The 20,369-nt window shown below is 47.1% G+C and overlaps 1 protein-coding gene across 2 annotated transcripts in view; it reads right to left on the bottom strand.

The window, feature by feature from the left end:
* Positions 1-921: 921 nt before the first annotated feature.
* NGF (nerve growth factor) overlaps positions 922-20,369 on the bottom strand; it is a 54,416-nt gene continuing 34,968 nt past the window's right edge. For both annotated transcript variants that reach the window (XM_064588588.1, XM_045896880.3), the window contains exons 2-3: positions 9,024-9,150; positions 922-1,840 (exon numbers count right to left, since the gene is read on the bottom strand). In XM_064588588.1, the coding sequence (XP_064444658.1) occupies positions 1,103-1,828 (726 nt within the window). In that variant the 5' untranslated portion in view covers positions 1,829-1,840; positions 9,024-9,150 and the 3' untranslated portion in view covers positions 922-1,102. The remainder of the gene's footprint in view (positions 1,841-9,023; positions 9,151-20,369) is intronic.

The raw sequence follows: 20,369 nt of genomic DNA, 5'->3' as shown, positions 1-20,369 counted from the left end.
TTCTGCCCCGTGGCCCCCACCTCACCTGTCTCTCCTCTCCTCTCTCCTGTTCACTCTCCCCCGTCAGGGAGGAGCAGGCAGTCACTGTTCCCTTCTGGCTTGGCCCACCTTTCCTCTGCACCTCCCTGGCTTTTGTGTCGGTTCTCACTCTGTTTACCTCTTTTCTCCCCCAGCAATCTACTCTCCAGTTTCCCTGACCCCTCCCACCTTCGGTCACTTGTGGAAATCACCCAATTAGAAATCAAAAAGTTCTTTCTGGGAAGGTCTCTGGCCCCCCTGATTACAGGCCAACGTTGGGGCCGTTGGAAGCTGCTGTGGGGCCTCAGTGGGTGGCAAGAGTGATGGAGGCCCCCATGTGTTCTTGGGTAATGAAGTCTTTCTGCAGGAAGCCTCTGGAGGATAAATGGAGGACCCGCCATTAGTCCTAAGGCAGTCTGAACATGAAATCAGATCTACCATGACAGCTCTCATGAGATTATTTCATTACCATTCTTCCAGACAGCATTTCAGCCAAAAGCAGATCTCCCCCTAAAAACAAGCCAGCCCCATAGGTCTTTGGTGCAAGCCTCCTCCTACTATATGGTGAGTCCCTCCGGGACTCTGAGGTGGCGGACCGGTTTCTGCCGAGGCTCCACAAACTTGCCGAGGCTCCACAAACTTCCCGAGGCTCATGCATTGGGGCAGTGGGCCAGGTAATCCAAGGATTAGGTAGTTTTGGCTCTGGAAGGCAGATCAAAGCTGTAATCCAGCAGACTTCCCTTTCTAATCATGTCCGGCTTAGGTGAATCTGTGAACCCAGTCAGCCTTCCCTGAAGTTTGCAGAGCTGGCTGGGGTGGGGTGAGGGTGACAGCCAGGTGACGCTACGGGGATTACACCCTGCAATGTCCCGAGACTTGCAGAGGGTCACACTGGGGAAAATGACTGGAGTGCCGGCACACGGGATGCTTCCAAAAATTTAATAAATAATGATTTTTTAAAACTGTATAAACTATAAATTACCATGCAGTCCTTATAATTTAAAATAATTTACAGGTTGAGGTAGGGAGGGGCCCAGGAGGGTGTGGAGGGGGAGCTCGGGGAGGGTGGGGGCCGTCCTGCAGGTCAGGCTCTTCTCCCGGCCTTCCTGCTGAGCACGCACACACAGGCTGTGTCGATCCGGATAAACCGCCAGGCAGCCTGCTTGCCGTCCATGGTCAGCGCCTTGACGAAGGTGTGGGTCGTGGTACAATATGAGTTCCAGTGCTTGGAGTCAATGCCCCTGCACCCGCTGTCCACGGGCGTGGGGTCCCGGCACTTGGTCTCAAAAAAGTACTGTTTGAACACACTGTTGTTAATGTTCACCTCTCCCAACACCATCACCTCCTTGCCCTTGATGTCCGTGGCGGTGGTCTTGTCCCCCACCCACACGCTGACGCTGTCGCACACCGAGAACTCCCCCCGGTGGAAGACAGGGTGGGACGATGACCGCTTGCTCCTGTGAGTCCTGTTCGCGGAGGCGGCACCGCCGGCCTCCACGTCCAGATCCTGAGTATCTGCCGCCACAGGTGGGGGGTGCGTGCTGAAGAGCACGCGGGGTGAGCGCAGTCGCCGCTTTTTAAAGAGTTTGGGGTCCACAGTGATGTTGCGGGTCTGCCCTGCCACCCTTGCAGCTATTGCCCCCGCTGGGGCGCTGCGGGCTCTGCGGAGGGCTGTGTCGAGGGAATGCTGAAGCTTAGTCCAGTGGGCTTGGGGGATGGCGTGTCCTGCTGGGACATGGCTCTCGGGATGGGGTTCTGCCTGGATGCCGATCAAAAGAGCTGTGATCAGAGTGTAGAACAACATGGACATTACGCTATGCACCTGGGAGGAAACAGAAACAGGGATTAGTCTGGGGGGCGCGAAGTTCCGTACGAAGGCAGTTTCTGGGTCTTGACCTCCCGAGAGGATCACAAGGAGGTTTATTTCACCTGGGAGTCTAAGGGCAAGGTGACCCTGGAATTTACCATTCAAACCGAGAGACTTCTGAGAGCGAGAGGGGCTGCTGGACACAATGACATAGGACAATAGGCGTAAACAGGGCTGGCTCAGATGACCTGGAGGTATGGTCACGCCATTCACGGGCTGGGCTTTTTCAGGAAGGGACAGAGCCCCTGAAATTCCGCCCTCGGGCACCATGTGAATTTGGCAGCACATATGCAGGGTCCTTTGAGTCCTTGAGGCAGCTGTGGGTGGACAGTATGTGTCTGACCCCTGTCCTTAGCACTGTGTCGAGCCCAACGGCTTGAGTCCCCTGGGAAGGGTTGCCGGGGACTTGTCTTGAAGCCTCAGCCCTGAATACACCCTCTTCAGACAGCAGCACTGGGTCAGCTCTGAGATCTGGTGACTCAGAACCCTCGTTACAAACCCATGAAGCATCATGTTTGGCAAAAAAAGTATATAGCTCTGGGACCGGCATTGCCAGCCTCTTCAGCCACCAGCCAGCACTTAGAAATATCGATGCTGGGGCGCCTGGGTGGCTCAGTTGGTTAAGCGACTGCCTTCGGCTCAGGTCATGATCCTGGAGTCCCGGGATCGAGTCCCGCATCGGGCTCCCTGCTCAGCGGGGAGTCTGCTTCTCCCTCTGACCCTCCCCCCTCTCATGTGCTCTCTCTCATTCTCTCTCAAATAAATAAATAAAATCTTTAAAAAAAAAAGAAATATCGATGCTGATAACAGCTCCTTGTTGTGTGACATTTTAAAACTTCTCAAGTGCATTCATTTCTAATTTCTCATTAGTCTGTGACTTCGGTTAGGATTTATCATCTTTCTTTCATATACGAGGAAAGTGAGCCACAGAAAATTAACCAAGAGGCCTAAAGTCATCAGCACAACTAGGAACAGAACCCAAAGCTGACCCCTTACTAAACCAGTCTACCCTTCCTTCCTTCCCCCTCGCTTTGTCTTTCATTCTTTTTTTTTTTTAAGATTTTATTTATTCATTTGAGAGAGAGAGAGAGAACATGAGCAGGGGGAGGGGCAGAGGGAGAAGCAGACTCCCTGCTGAGCAGAGAGCCCGATGCGGGACTCGATCTCTAGACTTCGGGATCATGACCTGGGGGGAAGGCAGACGCCCAGTTGACTGAGCCACCAGGTGCCCTTGTCTTCCGTTCTTAAACATGCCTTTTCTTTTTATTATTTACTCCTAGGTGAGTATAGAGCAAATGGCAGAAATCATCTGTCCCCATGAGACAGTACAAGCCCCTTTGGAGCACGGGCCAGACAGGGCTCCACACTGTACCAGAGTTGCCCACCAGTGACCACCCCTAGGGCAGCTAACTGTGGAGGTCCCAGTCACACCTGTGGATGGATATCAAATGTCACCTCCTCTGTGAAGCTTCCCTAAATCTTGGTAGGGTTAGAGACATCCCCTAGAGAGGGTGCTCTAACTTTCTATTCCATCCTTTCCCCCTTTTTCTTCCCATTCCCACGGGTCATTCTGCATTGGATCTGGGGTTAGAAAACCTTGTTTGGATTCCCGGCTCGGCTACTTGCTAGCAGAGGGAAGTCACTTAATCTTTCTGAGCCTTAGTTTCCTCATTGGTAAAATTGTAACCACTATTTCACAGGGTTGTTGCGAGGATTGAAAGGTGCGCACACATCTACTTAATTCTGAGTCATTCCAATGTCCTGTGTTGACCATGACGGACTTTATCTTCTTCAGTCACACTGCTGCTTGTTTGCTGTCTGAGCCTACTCCATTCACACCTTTTCATAGCATACTCATTGCCTCAACTGGGCTTCTTTTCGAGCCTGAGGATTTGAGCCTGTCTCCCCACTGGCTGCAAGGCCCTGGAGTGCAGAGCCGTGTCTCATCCACCTGCCCTAGTCACTCCATCCTCGGTGTGCACCTCTCTTGTCTTTCATGGTGGCTTGTGCATTACCTTATCACCTTCCCTAGTGTGGTGGATAATCGAGTACCTTGAGAGCACTTTAGAAGCTGTGCTGTTTGGAGTTATATATTTCCGGGGCCATGTGCAGTGCTGGCATATAGTAGGTCCTCCAAAATATAAGGTGAATGGGGCGCCTGGGTGGCTCAGTTGGCTAAGCGACTGCCTTCGGCTCAGGTCATGATCCTGGAGTCCCTGGATCGAGTCCCGCATCGGGCTCCCTGCTCGGCAGGGAGTCTGCTTCTCCCTCTGACCTTCCTCCCTCTCATGCTCTCTGTCTCTCATTCTCTCTCTCTCAAATAAATAAATAAAATCTTTAAAAAAAAATATAAGGTGAATGAATGAAGCAGTGAATGGGGATGGTGCGAGAAGCTCACTCCCTGCCTTCTTTTCATTGTGGTACATGCTTTCTTTTGGATTTTGTGGATGATATGGCTGCATGCTGTGTTCCTAATCTGTTTCAAAATGATGCATTCTTCTCTTCAATACTGTGCTTTTTTTTCCAGCTGGAAACAGGCAGCTCTTTGGTGAGATACCAAGAATAAAACTACCAAATTCTTTTCTCTTGGGTTACTTTGAAAAACATTGGTGTTTACTCCAGTCCTCCAGCCGGCCATGCAGAGGAGGTGGTGGTACATCTGGGCTTTTGCCCACTGCTGGTTCTGCTGGCTAATGGTGTGGCAGATAATTGTCCAGCCAACTGCTACAGAACCGATCATTCGGTTGGTTGGCAGCTAAGTCAAGCCCCTTGGTTTGCTCCTTTTCTTTCTTCTCAATACATGGTATCTCTCATCAGATAGAAGAAGGGAGAAGACATGAAACTGAAAATTCGTCTGTTTATATCCAAATTAGTTAACACTTAGAATTTGGATGGGGAAATGGAAAAAGGAAACCACTAAAATTTAGGGTTTTGATGGTAATAAGGGACATCCTGCTCCCTATTTCCCATGACCAGAGAGAGATTCCCACCTCCTCCTCCAGTCTCCCCTTTGGTAAGCTCATCCTCTTCTAAGGAGTCAGCTGAGATTTCTGTGGGATTGATGCCCATACCGGGATCTCTAGCCCAACTGCTCTTTTGAAAGCCAGTTCTGAACCTCCGGCAACTCTCCATGGATACTGACATTTTAAACGCAAGGCATCCCAAGCAAAAATCTTCACACTCCCACTCCTCGGTTGATCACTCACTGCCCTCCCTGTATTCAACAGCAGCAGTCCCATTTTGGACCGCTTGACGGCTTATGACGTAGTTCCCCAGCTGCTATCACTTGTGGACATCTCCCTGCACCCCACCCTCCTAAATGTGTTTCTCCAACATTTTCCTTTATTCTGGTACATGAACCACCATCCCTTTGCTCACCAGCTGCAAACCTCAGCTCATCGCTGGCCTCTGCTGTTTCCTCCCAGCCCTCCCCACCCCAGCCTTTTGCATTTTGCTCCCCAGTAGCATCTCTTGAAATTGTACTTTCTATTCTCACCTCCTGTTCCTAGTTCAGGTCACAGAACCGTCTCCCAACTGATGTTCTGGACCCTCATCTCTCTTCTTCCAGTGCCCGACTGTCCCTAGCCACCCCATTTAACCTCCTGAAGCACCGCTCTGGTCACATCACCTGCCCAGAGGGTCTAGTGGTGAGTAGTTGTCCTTGGTTCAGACTCTTCTATGCCAGGCATACTCACCCTTGCCCTCCCTGTGCCTTTTCTGCTCCCCACCTCTGTTGGTTGGAGTCCTTCCCATCACCTTTTAACACCCAATTTAAATACCACCTCCACTGGGGAGGGCGGGACCTTTTTCTATTTCTACAGAGTCTCTCTCCCTTCTCCACCTCTGTAAAGCATTTCCTTAATGTTGTCTTAGGGCGGCTGTGTTCTCATCTTCTCCCACCTCCAGGCAAACTCCCTGGAGGCAGAAAAGCATCCAGTTCATCTTCGTTGTGTCCAGGTGACCTAGTGTTCACAGGTGGCTCTGGCTGTAAGAATCAGTGAGTGTGCGGACGAGTCCCTTGCTTCTGTGCTCTTTCACTGCTCCATGTGACTGCTGATTCTTAAGGAATCTTCCAGCTCGGACATGCTTCAAACTTAAGTAGCTATGCAGGTTGCTGCTCTGCCTGGCACTCTGCAGGTTCTACTGAATTGATCTCACAAAGTTCTTTTTTCTTTTTCTTTTTTTTTAGAACATGCAACTCTTTTTTTTTTTTTTTTAAGATTTTATTTATTTTTTTGACAGAGAGAGACATAGCGAGAGCAGGAACACAAGCAGGGGGAGTGGGAGAGGGAGAAGCAGGCTTCCCGCAGAGCAGGGAGCCCGACGTGGGACTCGATCCCAGGACCCTGGGATCATGACCTGAGCCGAAGGCAGACGCTTAACGACTGAGCCACCCAGGCGCCCGATCTTACAAAGTTCTTAACGTCAACTGTGACTTCTTGATTCGCTGTCAGGATAATGCATGGTAGCGGACAGCATTTCATCACAGTGGAGATTTGCATCAGGGACAGATTGCTTCATTAAGATTTTTGAAAATGTTGCAAATATATCTCTCATAAAAGTTTTTTTTAACTGACTCACCCATAATAGCATGCCCCATAATCTTTTTTTAAAACTTTATTTATGTTTAAAATATACTTCCTAGCTTTTTTTTAAGTGAGAATATTGCCATGTCTGACATTTTCTCATAATGCAGTGACAATATCAAATATTTTTATTTTTATTTATTCATTTTCATTAAGCTCTTTATTGTAGTTCCAGTAAAGTTAACAGTGTTATATGAGTTTCAGGTGTATAATATGGTGATTCAACAATTCTATACATTACTCAGTGCTCATCATGATAAGTGTACTCTTTAATCCCCTTCAGCTATTTCTTTTTAAATTAAATAAGGCTTTCTTTTAAAAAATCATCAATGGAGAAATAAAGAAAAGAAAAAACAAGTGTGATTTCTATTCTAGTGATATAATGAACAAAAGCAGTTTATAAGAGAACATTCTCTCCTTGGTTGACGTGAACCAGGGAGTGAGTTTTATTTATTTATTTTTAAGAACAAGCTTTGAAGCCTTTCTCTTGAAGACATGACAGTCCTCACCGAGGCTTCACTAAGCAGAGCCCTGTAAGCTGAGTGATCTGCTGGGGATGATGCCGTTAGGGGCTCGCATGTTGGAACGTGTTCTGTGTCACTGCTGAATGTTCTGTATTTGTCCTGCTCCTAGCCTGAGTGGAGGATAAATGATTAAGAGTATGTGTGTGTGTGTGTGGGGGGGGTGCCTTTTATTCAGGGCTCCCCCACTTTTGTGCCCTGTCTTGGACCAGTGGTACATTCTGTGGGTTTCCAGTGGTTCCTATGCTCCAATCATGACAGAAATTTCCTGCACTAGGTGAGTGATCTTCACGCGGACTCGGGCTGCACCTGATGAGGTGATGAAGCTGCTGGATGGAGCTAAGCAAATGGCCCACATTCCTGTGGCTCGGAGGGCTGACAGCACCTGGAGACCATGGCCATAGAGCTTCTCTATCCGGGGAGTATGATGATTCCTGCCTCAGAGGGGTGGTGCCTAGAGCTTTAGTGATTCTGGGCCCAGAGATCGGGTCAGTGAACTGGGGTCACTAGTGTTAGTGAGGCTAAGTTCCTGTGGCTGAGGAAATCCAGCCTCCTCCTCCAGCCACGTTATGAGAGTGGGTCAAAGGTCATTTTCGCTGTACTCTTGGCCTTGCTCTAAATGTAAACATGCTGCTGTCTTCAGTTGTAAAGACTGGGACACCCCCAGTTGTCAGGGCCTGTGTGGACTGTGAGAGGCATTCTGTGGCTCCTCAGCTCCCCAGGGAGGTACCCCTGAGGCCACAACATAGAATAGCATTGCCAGGATAGAACCCAGGGAGTGCTTCTGCTGGCATCTCCCGTGGGAAGCTTGGACTGGAAAGGACAGCAGAGATGATCCGTCCAGAGGTTCAGGGCATCAGAATCACCTGGAGGGCCTGCTAAACTGCAGATTGCTGGGTGCCCAAGAATCTGCATTTCTCACAAGCTCCCAGGTGATATTGATGCTGCTGGGTGGGGACTGCATTTTGAGAACCAGTGATCTAGTCCAATCCTTGAACTAGACAGAGGAGAGACACGGGTGTCAGGGAGTCTGAGTGACCTAGGGTTCTGCAGCTAGTGAGTGGCAGGCTCCGCCTTGGCGTCACTCAGCCTCAGTACCTTCCAGAGGAGAGAGCTCCAAGGCCCCACTCACTGGAACCCATGGCTACACTTACTCATTCACCAACATCAAAATGAGAATTCCATTCAACAGATTGTAAGTTTCACCTTCCTCATGCCACAAATCCGGACACTGGGGAATACCTGGATATGCGATTATTTTCATATTTGGTTTATCAGGTTTCTGGGCATCAGGTAGATTTGGTCCAAAAGCACTTAAAATGCCCATGATAGAAATACATAGCCAGAAAGCACTAGCGGGTACAGGCACTATGGCTTTATTGGGAACGGGATCTACTGGTCTGCAGTCTTAGACACACATCTTAAAATGAATGCGGGAGATCATAATTATCATCATTATCCTTTATTGGGCATAAGTACCTCATTAACCATCACAACAAACCTGGGAGGAGGCCTTATTATTCCCATTGTACAGAGGAGAAAACAGAGAGAGGCAGTAAGAGTAAGTACCCTGATGTGGGCACACACCCAGTGGCAGTGGAACTCAGTGCTGGCCTCTGTCCCCAGATCTGGAGCTCTCCCCACCTTCTATTCCATGGCCAAGTGCATGAGAGTGATCAAGGACATTTCATCTCACGAGGTTGCCTGCTCAGACAGATCAGGAGCTGTGTGGAGGCTCTGACTGATGTTCTCTGTCTGTGTACTGGAGGCCCTGTGTTCTGTTACTTCAGAGGTGGGCAGCTCAGACTCTTTACATGTACCTGGAAGCTGTGGGGCCAGCTAAAAGCATGGCAGAATTCTTTCCCGGTCGGACCAGGGCCACATGTGCTGGATCACTAGGACCCACCCCAGGCTCCTGCTGATTAGCAGTTAAATGTGATTCTCCTTCTTCAGCTTGGGGCTCATTTCTAGCTGTCTTGGATGCTCCAGAGCCAGGAGCCTTGGTGAGGCAGAAGCCCCTCAAGTGCTTACCTCGGTGTGGCCAGGACAGAAAGCTGCTCCCTTGGAAAAGCCGTTATTGGGCCCGGACGCTGAGCTGAGCTTGGGTCCAGCATGCCATCCAGCCCCCTGGACTGCAGCACGACCACGGGCCAGGACTCTGTGGGATGAGAGAGCTGGCATTAGATGAGTGCTTCACCATATTCTCTAGCAGATGGATAGCTATACCGTAGGCAGGAGGGGAGGGATGTGCCAATAGGACAAACCCTATTCCCCGAGTTCTGGAACTTTACCAGCATCAGCACCCAGGAAGGACCTAGAACCTAGCTGCTGAAATTGCCAGGGGCTGACCTTGCACAGACCTACGGTGGCACCTGCCTCCCATTCTTGTGTCAAAGCACTTGGTTTCTGCCTGGATGCAGTCCATGGGTCCCAATGAGGTGCTTCCAGTCACACCCAGGGTCCTGCTCCAGCAGACCCCTAACCCAGCAATGAAATGGAAATTATTCTGTACATTACACACATGCAGATGTAGTAGACCCAACTTGGGACAGCCTAACTTAAGATAAATTATATGGAAGAAAAAGTCCTGACAATTGAGAACAAGTTGGTACTTTGATAAAAATCCAGATGAGTTATGGTGGCAAATATGACAACCTGACCACTTGATAGATAAGAGAAAGCTCTTATAGAATTGGGTTGTGACTCTCAGAGAACCATGCCAAAAGTCAAATTTTATCAATCAGAAGATATATAGATGATAAAATGAGAAAAAAAATAGGTTGTATTTTTAGGTTTGTAAAAAATAGGTTGTAAGTTTAGGTTGTAGTTCCTAGAAGCAATGGAAGTTTTCTATTCGCCTCTCACTTCTATAAACCTTGTATATGTAAGTACTTTCTTCCTTCATTCAACAATATTTCCTGAGCCCCTGCTATTTGTTAGGCACTGATCTGGGTGCTGGGGACCCAGCAGTGAATAAGACAGACAGGGTCTCTTCTCTTATGGAGCTTACAGTCTTATATAAATAAACAATATATCTCCTGAATCTTTACATGTCATGAAGGAAATACACAAGGTATGATGATAGAGGGGGACTGCGGGGTGTAGCGAGGGGATCCTGTAGACAGGTTGCTCAGTGAAGAGTTCTTGGAGGAAGTGGTCTTCAGATCTGAAGGATGAAAAGGAATGAGGGAGAGAACTTTCCAGGCAAAAGGAACAGCAAGTGCAAAGGCCCTGAGGTAGAAACAAGTCAAAATTGCTGAACACGTTGGGAAATGAAATGAGGAGGTAAAAGGAACCAGGTCTGCAAGGACATAGCTGGAGCTATGGTTTTATCCTAAGGGTAACGGGAAGGGAGTGGAGGGCTTTAAGCAGGAGAATGACATTTTTAATGAATGAATGAATGAATGAACTATTATATCTATTGTAGAACTTGTGAAGGATTGAGTAACCCCCCCAAAAAATTTCTAGATGACATCTGTATCCTTCCTGTTTGTATTCTCTCTCCAATTCCAAAAACCCCTTTCCCTATCATGTTTTTTCCAGTGTGGGCCCCCACCACTTATCTTCCTTCAACCCTCTCTCATCTTGTACTACAGAAGGAAATGTCAATGAAGCCACCAAGTCCCTAATTACATAGAGGAGGTAGTGGACAGGGAGGTTGAAAGAGCATCTGGAGTGTTTTTCCTGCTGCTAGAAATCATAAAATTAAGGACTGGGATGTTTCCATTCCTCTTCCTCACCACTCTGCTCAAAATATCCTTTTGCCTCAGCAGTACTAGAAAAACCTTCCAATAATCAATTGGGGTTCAAGTCTAGAGATGGAAATTTACCTAAACACCCTTTAAAAATGTTAGATTCTGCGGCAAAGTACACTGCCATGCTCTCTCAGAGTTGGGTTTAGCACTGGAGAGGGAGAATGGCATGTCCCCAGGTAATAGGTGGGCATTTTGGGGCCTGGTTCCATCACTCCTAGGAAAGAAGGTCTAGATCCAGTCCACAAATTTTTCATCTGGGCATTTGGCCAAGACTGACTGACCATTAGACTGGAACCCAGCTGCATCCTGGTCCAATTCACTATGATTCTTGGATAAACCACTTACGATCTTTAAGCATTTCTGAGCTTCCTTCTCCACAGGACAAGGAACTGCTATGATGATAACTAAGGTCTCCAGCCCTGATCATCTGTGATTCTATGAGGTCAATTCATATTTTCCAGTCTGTATCCCTACTGGATTCTTAAGTAATGTTTCTCCCACCCAAACACTAGAATTATTTTTTTTCATTAATTAAACAGTAAAACTTGCAGGCCTTGTGTCAACCACTACATTAGGTGCTAAGGACACAAAGAAGAATATAACATAATACTTAACTTCCAAGAGCAAATAATCTAGAGGTGAGGAAAGGCAAACACATGAACATGCATTTGAAGTACAGTGTGATAAGTATGATGTGTATTTGACACGATATGGAAATTAATCAAAGAAGGAACTAGTTTTATCTGTCCAGATTAACCAGAGACATAGGTTCATGGAGGATGTAACATCTGAGCAGGGTTCTTAAGGATGAATAGAAGTTCATCAGGGAAGAAAGGAAGGAAGGGCATCACAGATTCCCCAGAGTTCAAGAATTGGCTAGAGATTCAACACAGCTCAAAGGGGGCTTGGGGAAAGGAATAGTGATGGGTCTTGTACAGCAGTAGGTGCTTACGAGCTTGCAGAGCTCACTGCAGTGGCCTGCCCATTCATGTTATTTCCTGTGTGACACTTTGCCTCTACGGAACAACCAGGGAAGTAAGAGTGACTTTCTCTAGAAAAATTCTGGATATTCTATTACAAGCCAGGATGGCCTCCAGTTTAGATGATAAGAAGGAGAGAGAAGGTCAATCTTTTTTTTTTTAATTTTTTTATTCTTATGTTAATCCCCATACATTACATCATTAGTTTTAGATGTAGTGTTCCATGATTCATTGTTTGTGCATAACACCCAGTGCTCCATGCAGAATGTGCCCTCCTCAATACCCATCACCAGGCTAACCCATCCTCCCACCCCCCTCCCCTCTAGAACCCTCAGTTTGTGTTTCAGAGTCCATCGTCTCTCATGGTTCGTCTACCCCTCCGATTTCCCCCCCTTCATTCTTCCCCTCCTGCTATGAGAGAAGGTCAATCTTAATTTAAAAATCCCACAACTTCTAGGTAGAACTGTCTTCTTGGGGGTTTGCTCCAGACCTATCACAAAAAGTTCCCTGGCCCTATAGATGCTATCTGGGCCAAGCCACCTTGGTGCACCAGGGTCATCTGCCAATCTAGGTGCCTGAGTGCTATCTTTGAGACCCTGTCTAGCATCTCCGATGCCCTTGACCTTCTCTTGTTCAGTGTAGGTATAGACAGTTTGCTGCTGGAGAGAACAATTCCCTGTCCAGAATACTGAAACACTAAATGATTTCCATAGATGCTGCTGTCATTGTGTTTAGCCTTATGCTAGTGAAGGTTGGGGCTCTAAAATTAAGTCTGATTTAAATATTACCAATTTCTAATGCAAAGATATGAGGGACAAGCAACCCAAATGCCTATCTATTTTAAAACCCTCTCTGTTCTCATGAGGTAATCACTTAATCAGATGGCTCTCACCCTTTTACAAGTGCATGAAAATAAAGCCAAGTTCATTGCAGACCCATGTTCTATTCCTTCTTCCAGGGCATGATGGAATACTCTTGAAGTCTGGTGTACCTCTTCTAGACCAGGACAACCCTCGTCTGTCCAGGATCTCATGTTTAAGCCAGTGATTCTCAAAGTGTGGGCTCTAGTAGTATCAGCAATATCTTAGAACTTATTAGAAGTGCAAATGCTTAGGCTCCACCATAGACCTAGCAATGCTGAGTGAGACCCTGTCGTCTGTGTTTTAACAATCCCTCCGGTGATTCTGTGCACACCTAAGCTTGAGAATCACTGCTTTAGAGGGTCTACTCTGGCTCTCCTCCATCTGCAATCTCCCCATGGGGTGAGGGATCCAGGGCCAAGTGAGAGGATCAACCCAGAGTCAGTCTACTACTGTGGACTGCCTGCTTGACTGGAACTTGCCATATTATAATCCATCTTATGTCTATACCATGACCCCAGAACCCCAGACCAACCAGCATCAAGTTAGCTAGAACTAGGGGTTCTTCTGAGGACCCCATGAGGTTAAGCCTACTTGAATAGCTCTCTGTTGTTGCCTACCTCAGTGTCCCCTTCACTTTCTTAAGGTCTCAATGAGATCTTTTGGTCAGTTTCAGCTAAGAAGCTTAGACAATGGCAAATAGTTGAAAATCCAACTTAATATATAGTTTGAGGAAACTAAACCTCTGCTGGAGAGTTATCAGGGAGTGATGGGCATCAGCTGCAGCAACTGCAACCTGCTAACTGTCGGTCAGCATCCTGCCAAGTCCTCCATGCTTGAACTTTGTGGAAGATTTCATCTACCTCCTAGCTTCCCCTTTCCACTGCCCTCCTCCCCCCAAATCCTCTACCGCGGTAGCTCTCCACCCTGGCTGATCACTGGAATCACCCAAGGAGCTTTACAAACTCCTGACACATGTCCCCTCTCCAGAGATTACAGCTTAACTGTTCTGGAGTGCTGCCTGGGGTTCAGCATTTTGTAAAGCTCCCGAGGTGATCCCAAGGAAAAAGCCAGGACTGAGAACAACTGCTATACAGGAGGAACAAGAAGCTTGACATTGGCTTTGATGAGCTAGCAATTTAGAGACAATATCAAGAAAGTAATATATCTCAGAAAATGTAAAGTGCAGACATGGTCACATTTAGGCAACAAGAATACAGCTTCCAGACTCTCCACCCTCTGTCCTGCCAACTGTCTAGATATAATTAATGTTTGTGAATTGGAAGGTTTTCTTTTTACTCCTTGTGTGCCACTTAAAATGTTGTTTGGTGGTTGGAGCTATGGGTAGCTTATTATTAAACCCAAGGATTATTTGCGGGCAATTTTAATACCGAAGATTTGGGGATGCTCAACCAAAAAGACCTCTTGGACCATTCCTTGCATGAGCTCGGAAGCAATGGCTAGTCCCAAGAGCAGCTTAAGCCACATCAAAGATGCCCAAGCATCTGGCGTGAACTGCAGCTTCCTTTCTCCCAGCTTCCACCAGCCAGAGTTCTGTGCTGAGAAAACTCACTGGGGATGTTGGGCATTAAGAGTGTGTAGTTGAGGGAATAATAATAGTAATAATAATAGTTGGTGCTCTTGCTGTGATTTTCATTGCTGTGACTTTTCCCCCTTGATTCTCTCCTTTCTCTGGTAGTTCTCACTCTGAGCCTGTATGCAAAAAAGAAATTTGAAGTCTTTTGTGTTGTAAGTCTGTTTTCCTAATTTTTAGACTAATCAGAAATTTTCTAGTATGGAACATGACCATGAGGTTTGCTGACTAGGAGCTCTTTTTTTGTGGCGGGGGGTGGGGGGGTGGGGGGGTGGAATTCAATTTTGGCCATATAGAGATGATTGGATGTGTTTTAACTATTTAGTGGTTTTGGCAAGTCCAATAGGAAAATAGCGCATCTGGCACCAAGGACTTAGGAAGACATTAAGGTTCAGCAAAACTGCTATTCTTTTTGACTGAAAGTTTCAATGCTGACAATTCTAAAGTGCCCTGCCATGTTTCTCTAAAAGATAAATGGTCCTCTGGCTCTTTGGGAGATTTCTGAGGTAAATTACAAAACCCTCACATTTCTCCAGAGAGTCAGGCAGCTTAAGGAAGAAACCACCGAGGTTGGCTGACCTTGAGCTTCAGAATCAAGGAGCATTTGCTACGAATGTGCATGGTCTCTTGGTGTGTGTGGCTGGCCACCATCTGCATGGTATTTACCTGATTAGATTGATGAGCTGTGCAATGCCAACACCACAGAGAGGTTTTCAAAGCATGGGTAATTAGAACACCAATGGTGGGAGATAAGACATCTAAACATAGCAGCCTTCCAGTACAGAGCTGAGGGCAGCGCACTTTTGCAAGAATGTACTGCTAAATAACAGTCCTCGTACTAGAGCCCATCGACTTAGTAATACTAATGATATATCTATAATCTACATTTCAGTGCCAAAAACAATCTAATCGTTTTTCAAACTTCTCTGCAACCCCAAGAAAACATCTCCTTGGTTCCAACTGGCTGATCCTTAAACCACAAGAAAAAGATCCATTTCAGCTCTGCTCTTGGCCTTTCCTTGCCTGCCATTCCCATACTTGGGACTAAGAGCAGACAGAAGAATTGGGGAAAAAGGACTCTCAGGTTGGTTGGAGTCCAAGGTTGTTTTCGATAATACCAGCACCTAGCAAGGTTTCTAACCTGCCGCAGACCTCGGGTGACCACCTGGGAAGGAACACATGAATGAAAACAAAACCTTGCCAGTGAATGCTAATTCGGATCCAAGTCCTTCCTTCTACTTGCTTTATAGGATTAAATGTCCTCAGCAACTCTTGAGCTAGCCTTTTCCTCTCAGTGTGTGGTATGTTTTCCAAGCAATAGGTCAAGCAGTGTTACAGCACATTAGTCTATAATGCAATTCAGATGTAACTTCAGAAATAAAGACAAGCTAAAGATCTATAGTTCTGAGACAGACCAAGAAAAATCCTGGCCTAACAGACACACAGTGTTCTAGGGCTTTTAAAAAAGGCAGGCAGGTCATCTTTCAATTGGTGAGGGATAAGGAACGGGCTATACTTGAATGTAAGGATCCCAGTAAAATGTCACCCTCACTGGTTCGTGAGACACACTTGTCCATGAGAAACCCACACTTGTCCGTGAGAAACCCACACTTGTCCGTGAGACACACTCACTCATCTGTGAGACACTCACACTTGTCTGTGAGACATCCACACTTGTTTGTGAGACATACTTGTCCATGAGACATCCACACTTGTTTGTGAGACACACTTGTCCATGAGACACACTCGTCCATGAGACACCCATACTTGCCTGTGAGACACACTCATTCGTGAGACACCCACACTTGCCTATGAGACACACTCACTCATCTGTGAGACATTCACACTTGTCTGTGAGACATCCACACTTGTTTGTGAGACACACTTGTCCATGAGACACACTCGTCCATGAGACACCCACATTTGGCTGTGAGACACACTCATCCGTGAGACACCCACACTTGTCCATGAGACACCCACACTTGCCTGTGAGACACACTCATTCGTGAGACACCCACACTTGCCTATGAGACACATTCACTCATCCATGAGATACACTTGTCTGTGAGACATCCACACTTGTTTGTGAGACACATTTGTCCATGAGACACACTCATCTATGAGACACCCACACTTGTCCATGAGACACACTCATCCATGAGACACCCACACTTGTCCGTGAGACATACTCGTCCATGAGACACCCACACTTGCCCGTGAGATACGCTCACTTGTCTGTGAGACACACTTGTCCATGAGACAACCATACCTGTCCATGAGACACATTCACTTGTCCGTGAGACACCCACACTTGTCTGTGAGACACACTCACTTGTCTGTGAGACACTCACACTTGTCTGTGAGACAGCCACACTTGTTTGTGAGACACACTTGTCCATGAGATGCCCACACTCATCCGTGAGACACCCACACTTGCCCATGAGACACACTTGTCCATGAGACACCCACAACTGTCCGTGAGACACACTCACTTGTCCGTGAGACACCCACACTTGTCCGTGAGACACACTCACTTGTCCGTGAGACACCCACACTTGTCTGTGAGATATCCACACTTGTTTGTGAGACACACTTGTCCATGAGACACACTCGTCCATGAGACACCCACACTTGTCCGTGAGACACACTCATCCATGAGATACCCACACTTGCCCGTGAGATACGCTCACTTGTCTGTGAGACACACTCACTTGTCCGTGAGACACCCATACCTGTCTGTGAGACACACTCACTTGTCCGTGAGACACCCACACTTGTCCGTGAGACACACTTGCTTGCCCGTGAGACACTCACACTTGTCTGTGAGACACACTTGTCCATGAGACACATCATCCACGAGAAACCCACACTCGTCCGTGAGACACCACACTTGCCTGTGAGACACACTTGTCCATGAGACACCCACACTTGTCCGTGAGACACACTCGTCGGTGAGTCAGGGCCGTTTCTGTTTGAGCAGCTGGACTTCAGTCTCTGCAAACACTGCTGCACCTCAACCACTCTGCCTCCATGAAAACCTGGATCACAGTAGCCAGCACCAAACACATCACAAGGGGAAACTGAGTCCCAAAGATGGGTTGGAAACCTTCCCATACCACACCACTCTGGAGTGACAGCTGCCACCGTGTCTCCAGCTCCCTCACTCTTCCGCACTGACGTTTCCTGGCTTGTCTGCTGACTTCACACCCAGAAAATCTGACTCAAGGCATGAAAGAGATAACTCAGCCCAGCTTTGCCCAGGCACGCAGCACATGCAAATCCCAGGTAACCCGAGGCTAAGATAAGAGCTGGAAATGAAGAATTTATTTCCATGTGTGTGTTTGTCAGGGGGCTTTATGCTGTTTTAGCTACTTCCTGTGTACGGCTTTAACTATCCCAGTCCCAAATGGGTTCCTACCACACAGTAACGTATATCCCTGATGGGGGCTGTCAGAACGTCACTGGAGTGGTTAACTATAGTGAGGGGCTATTTGACGGGCATTTTTCAGCTTATTTGAAGGAGTTTCATCTAGCTCTTTCGTTATCTTAGGAAAAAGGTCAGGGGAGATGAAAACCTGCTGTCCCTTCGAAAGTCCCTTGATTCTCATATATTTCAGAACATTCCCAATCTTCTAGTGTTTCTTCTTTTAGGTTTTATTTGACCATGACATCATGAACAAAAGAAAAACTCTGCACTTGGTGCAATTCAGTCCAGAGCTAACAAGAGACTCACAGCAGGCATCTGTCTCTGGGGACCCAGAACACCGCGGGTAATTAGAAATTCCAAAGATGAGGGCAGTCAGTTTCACCCACTCCATCACCACACACGTGTATACATGCATGTGCGTGCATGCATGCACACATGCATGCACACACACACACACACACAACCAGCCATGCATCCTGCTGTTTCTAAAGAGGTAAATTTAGATGTTTAAGATCTGAAGAACTATAAACTAATTTATTTTAGAATCTCAGTTGTGATTTTACATAATGATAGACTTCAAGAGCTGTAAAGAAAGGGCCACCAGTGATTCTGCAGTCCAGGTGCTTCCCTTCACAAACTGGCCACCTGATACCCTGAGGCCTTGGGTTGGTCGCATTTCAGCCCTACCCCTTATCAGCTGTGTGACCTTTAGCAAGTACCTTAACCTCTCTGTACCTCAGTGTGTCCCCTCAAAAATCACAATAATTCTATTTTCCATATTGGGTCATTGAGAGGATTAGATAGATGAGCATTTAGTCCAGGGCCTGGCACCTAGTTGGTGCTACACAAATATCAGCTATTCTAATGACTCTCATTAAAGACATCCAGCTAGAATCAAGTAGTGAATTACTAGCAGGCTGGGTACAGAACTGAAAGTGATGCCTTGTGTCCATCTCATGTCCCAGTCCGGCTGTCTCTGGCAGGAAGGATCCTGCTGTTTGTCCCAGTCTTGGTTGGAATGGCTGGCCATGCACATGCTCAGTGGCCCCGTCTGAGCAAGTGTAAAACGCTCCTTTTGCAGCTGCAAGATGATTATCTGCAATCATTTCCCAACAAAAATGCTGAGTAACGAACTGAAACATTTGTTTTTGGAATGATCCATTTTCTTCAGCCACGTGGCAGTCAGAGGGAGGAAGCTGCTCCAGCTATGACTACAGTTTGGGGAGCACGATGCTCTTTGGCCATCACGAAAACGTGCCAGGCCCCATATAGTTGATAGCATCTTTGCTTAGGGTAATTGCTGCCTTACAGGGAAAGTGAATCACAAGGAGACTACAACACGGAGGTAACCTCGTGGTTAAATTTATGCTCAGGTATCCAAGGGATTTGGGACAAATTTGGGCATCCACTTGATTATTGGCTTCTTTTTTTTTTTTTTTTTTTTTTTTTTTTTTTTTGATTATTGGCTTCTTGAGGTCTTTGGTGTTTTTCTAACCACAGGCTGTCCCAGAGTAGCCACTTAGTGAATGTTTCTTGAACAGAATGGAAAACTCTTCCCATAGCTGCACCAGTTTATTCAAAGTAAATCATTATTTCCTATTACATTGGGAAATAGCAAGTGGTCCCAATTTATATTCCTGGATAACTGGGTAAGCCCCCCTTTCATTTTGGTGAAACTTCATTGAAGAAGGAGAATGCCCCATTGGTGGGCTGACAGGTGCACTGCTGAGGAGCTAAGTGTCTTAACTCTCCGAGGACCCTCATCCCGCCTCCATTACCAGCGCTAAAAGGCACACACAGGTGATGTGCCAAGCAAACTCCTTATTTCCAGCCTGCTCATTTCTCTTGTCCAGAATTTATTTGGGGAAAGCTATGCTTCAACCCAGCCACTGGTTCTATTGTGCAATCTAGTGGGATGGCAATCACCTCATTGTTTAGTTACAACCCAGGAAAAGATGGAAAAAAGAGAAAAAACCAGAGTACACACATACAGAATGAGGGTGGAGGCTGTGTGATGATAATGAAAACCATTTGTTAGTAGTTCACTCCTTTGTCTGTGATTCCACTGGGTTCCTGGCGCCAGGCCTCTGTCCGTGCAGAGAGCTGTACCTCTTAGGCATTTTGGGGACTCGTCCACCATGAGTCCCCATGGCGGACGTCTAGTCTGGTCTAGTCTAGAGTGTTGCCCTTTGTCCTCAGGAAGGAGGGCACTTGACTGGCTGTCCCAGCTCCTTCTGGGCCCCAGGCACTAGGCCTGGCTCCAGCTTTCACCTCTGTCCCAGGGTGCCTCCCCAGCCTGTGGAATTGTGCATTAACCTCGGCTGTTTTTAAACTCTGCCTGAGCCAGACTGTGGTCTGCTCTGTACAAGAAGGGCTCTCCTCTGTGCCTGCACTGTGTCCACCTGCAGTCCCAGCTTTCTGTTTAACTGCTTCAACTTTTCCTTCTCTCCACAGACCTCATCTCCATAATCCCAAAATACAGATTCAAACTATTTTTTAGGGTAAAAAAGAAAATAAATAAAAATGGAAAAATAAAACAAATAAAAAAATGTCCCCGCAAAGTCCCAACCTGTAGAACAGTGCGTATCTATCTGCCTCAGCATGTCTGTTTTGCGGGCGCCTGGGTGGCTCAGTTGGTTAAGCATGTCTGTTTTGCTTGCGTTGTCCCCGAGAGAGGAATCATCTTGAAAGACTCGGGCTGCAGTTACAGGCTCGGACGTATGCACTTGGGCCCATTAAGTCATAGTGCCTCATTGCCCAT

Source organism: Mirounga angustirostris, unplaced genomic scaffold (assembly GCF_029215605.1).
Source record: "Mirounga angustirostris isolate CCGP_5_RB_7025 unplaced genomic scaffold, mMirAng1.0.hap1 SCAF_4, whole genome shotgun sequence".
In the NCBI taxonomy this organism is placed as follows: Eukaryota; Metazoa; Chordata; class Mammalia; order Carnivora; family Phocidae; genus Mirounga; species Mirounga angustirostris.
This window is presented reverse-complemented; position numbering and strand designations above follow the sequence as displayed.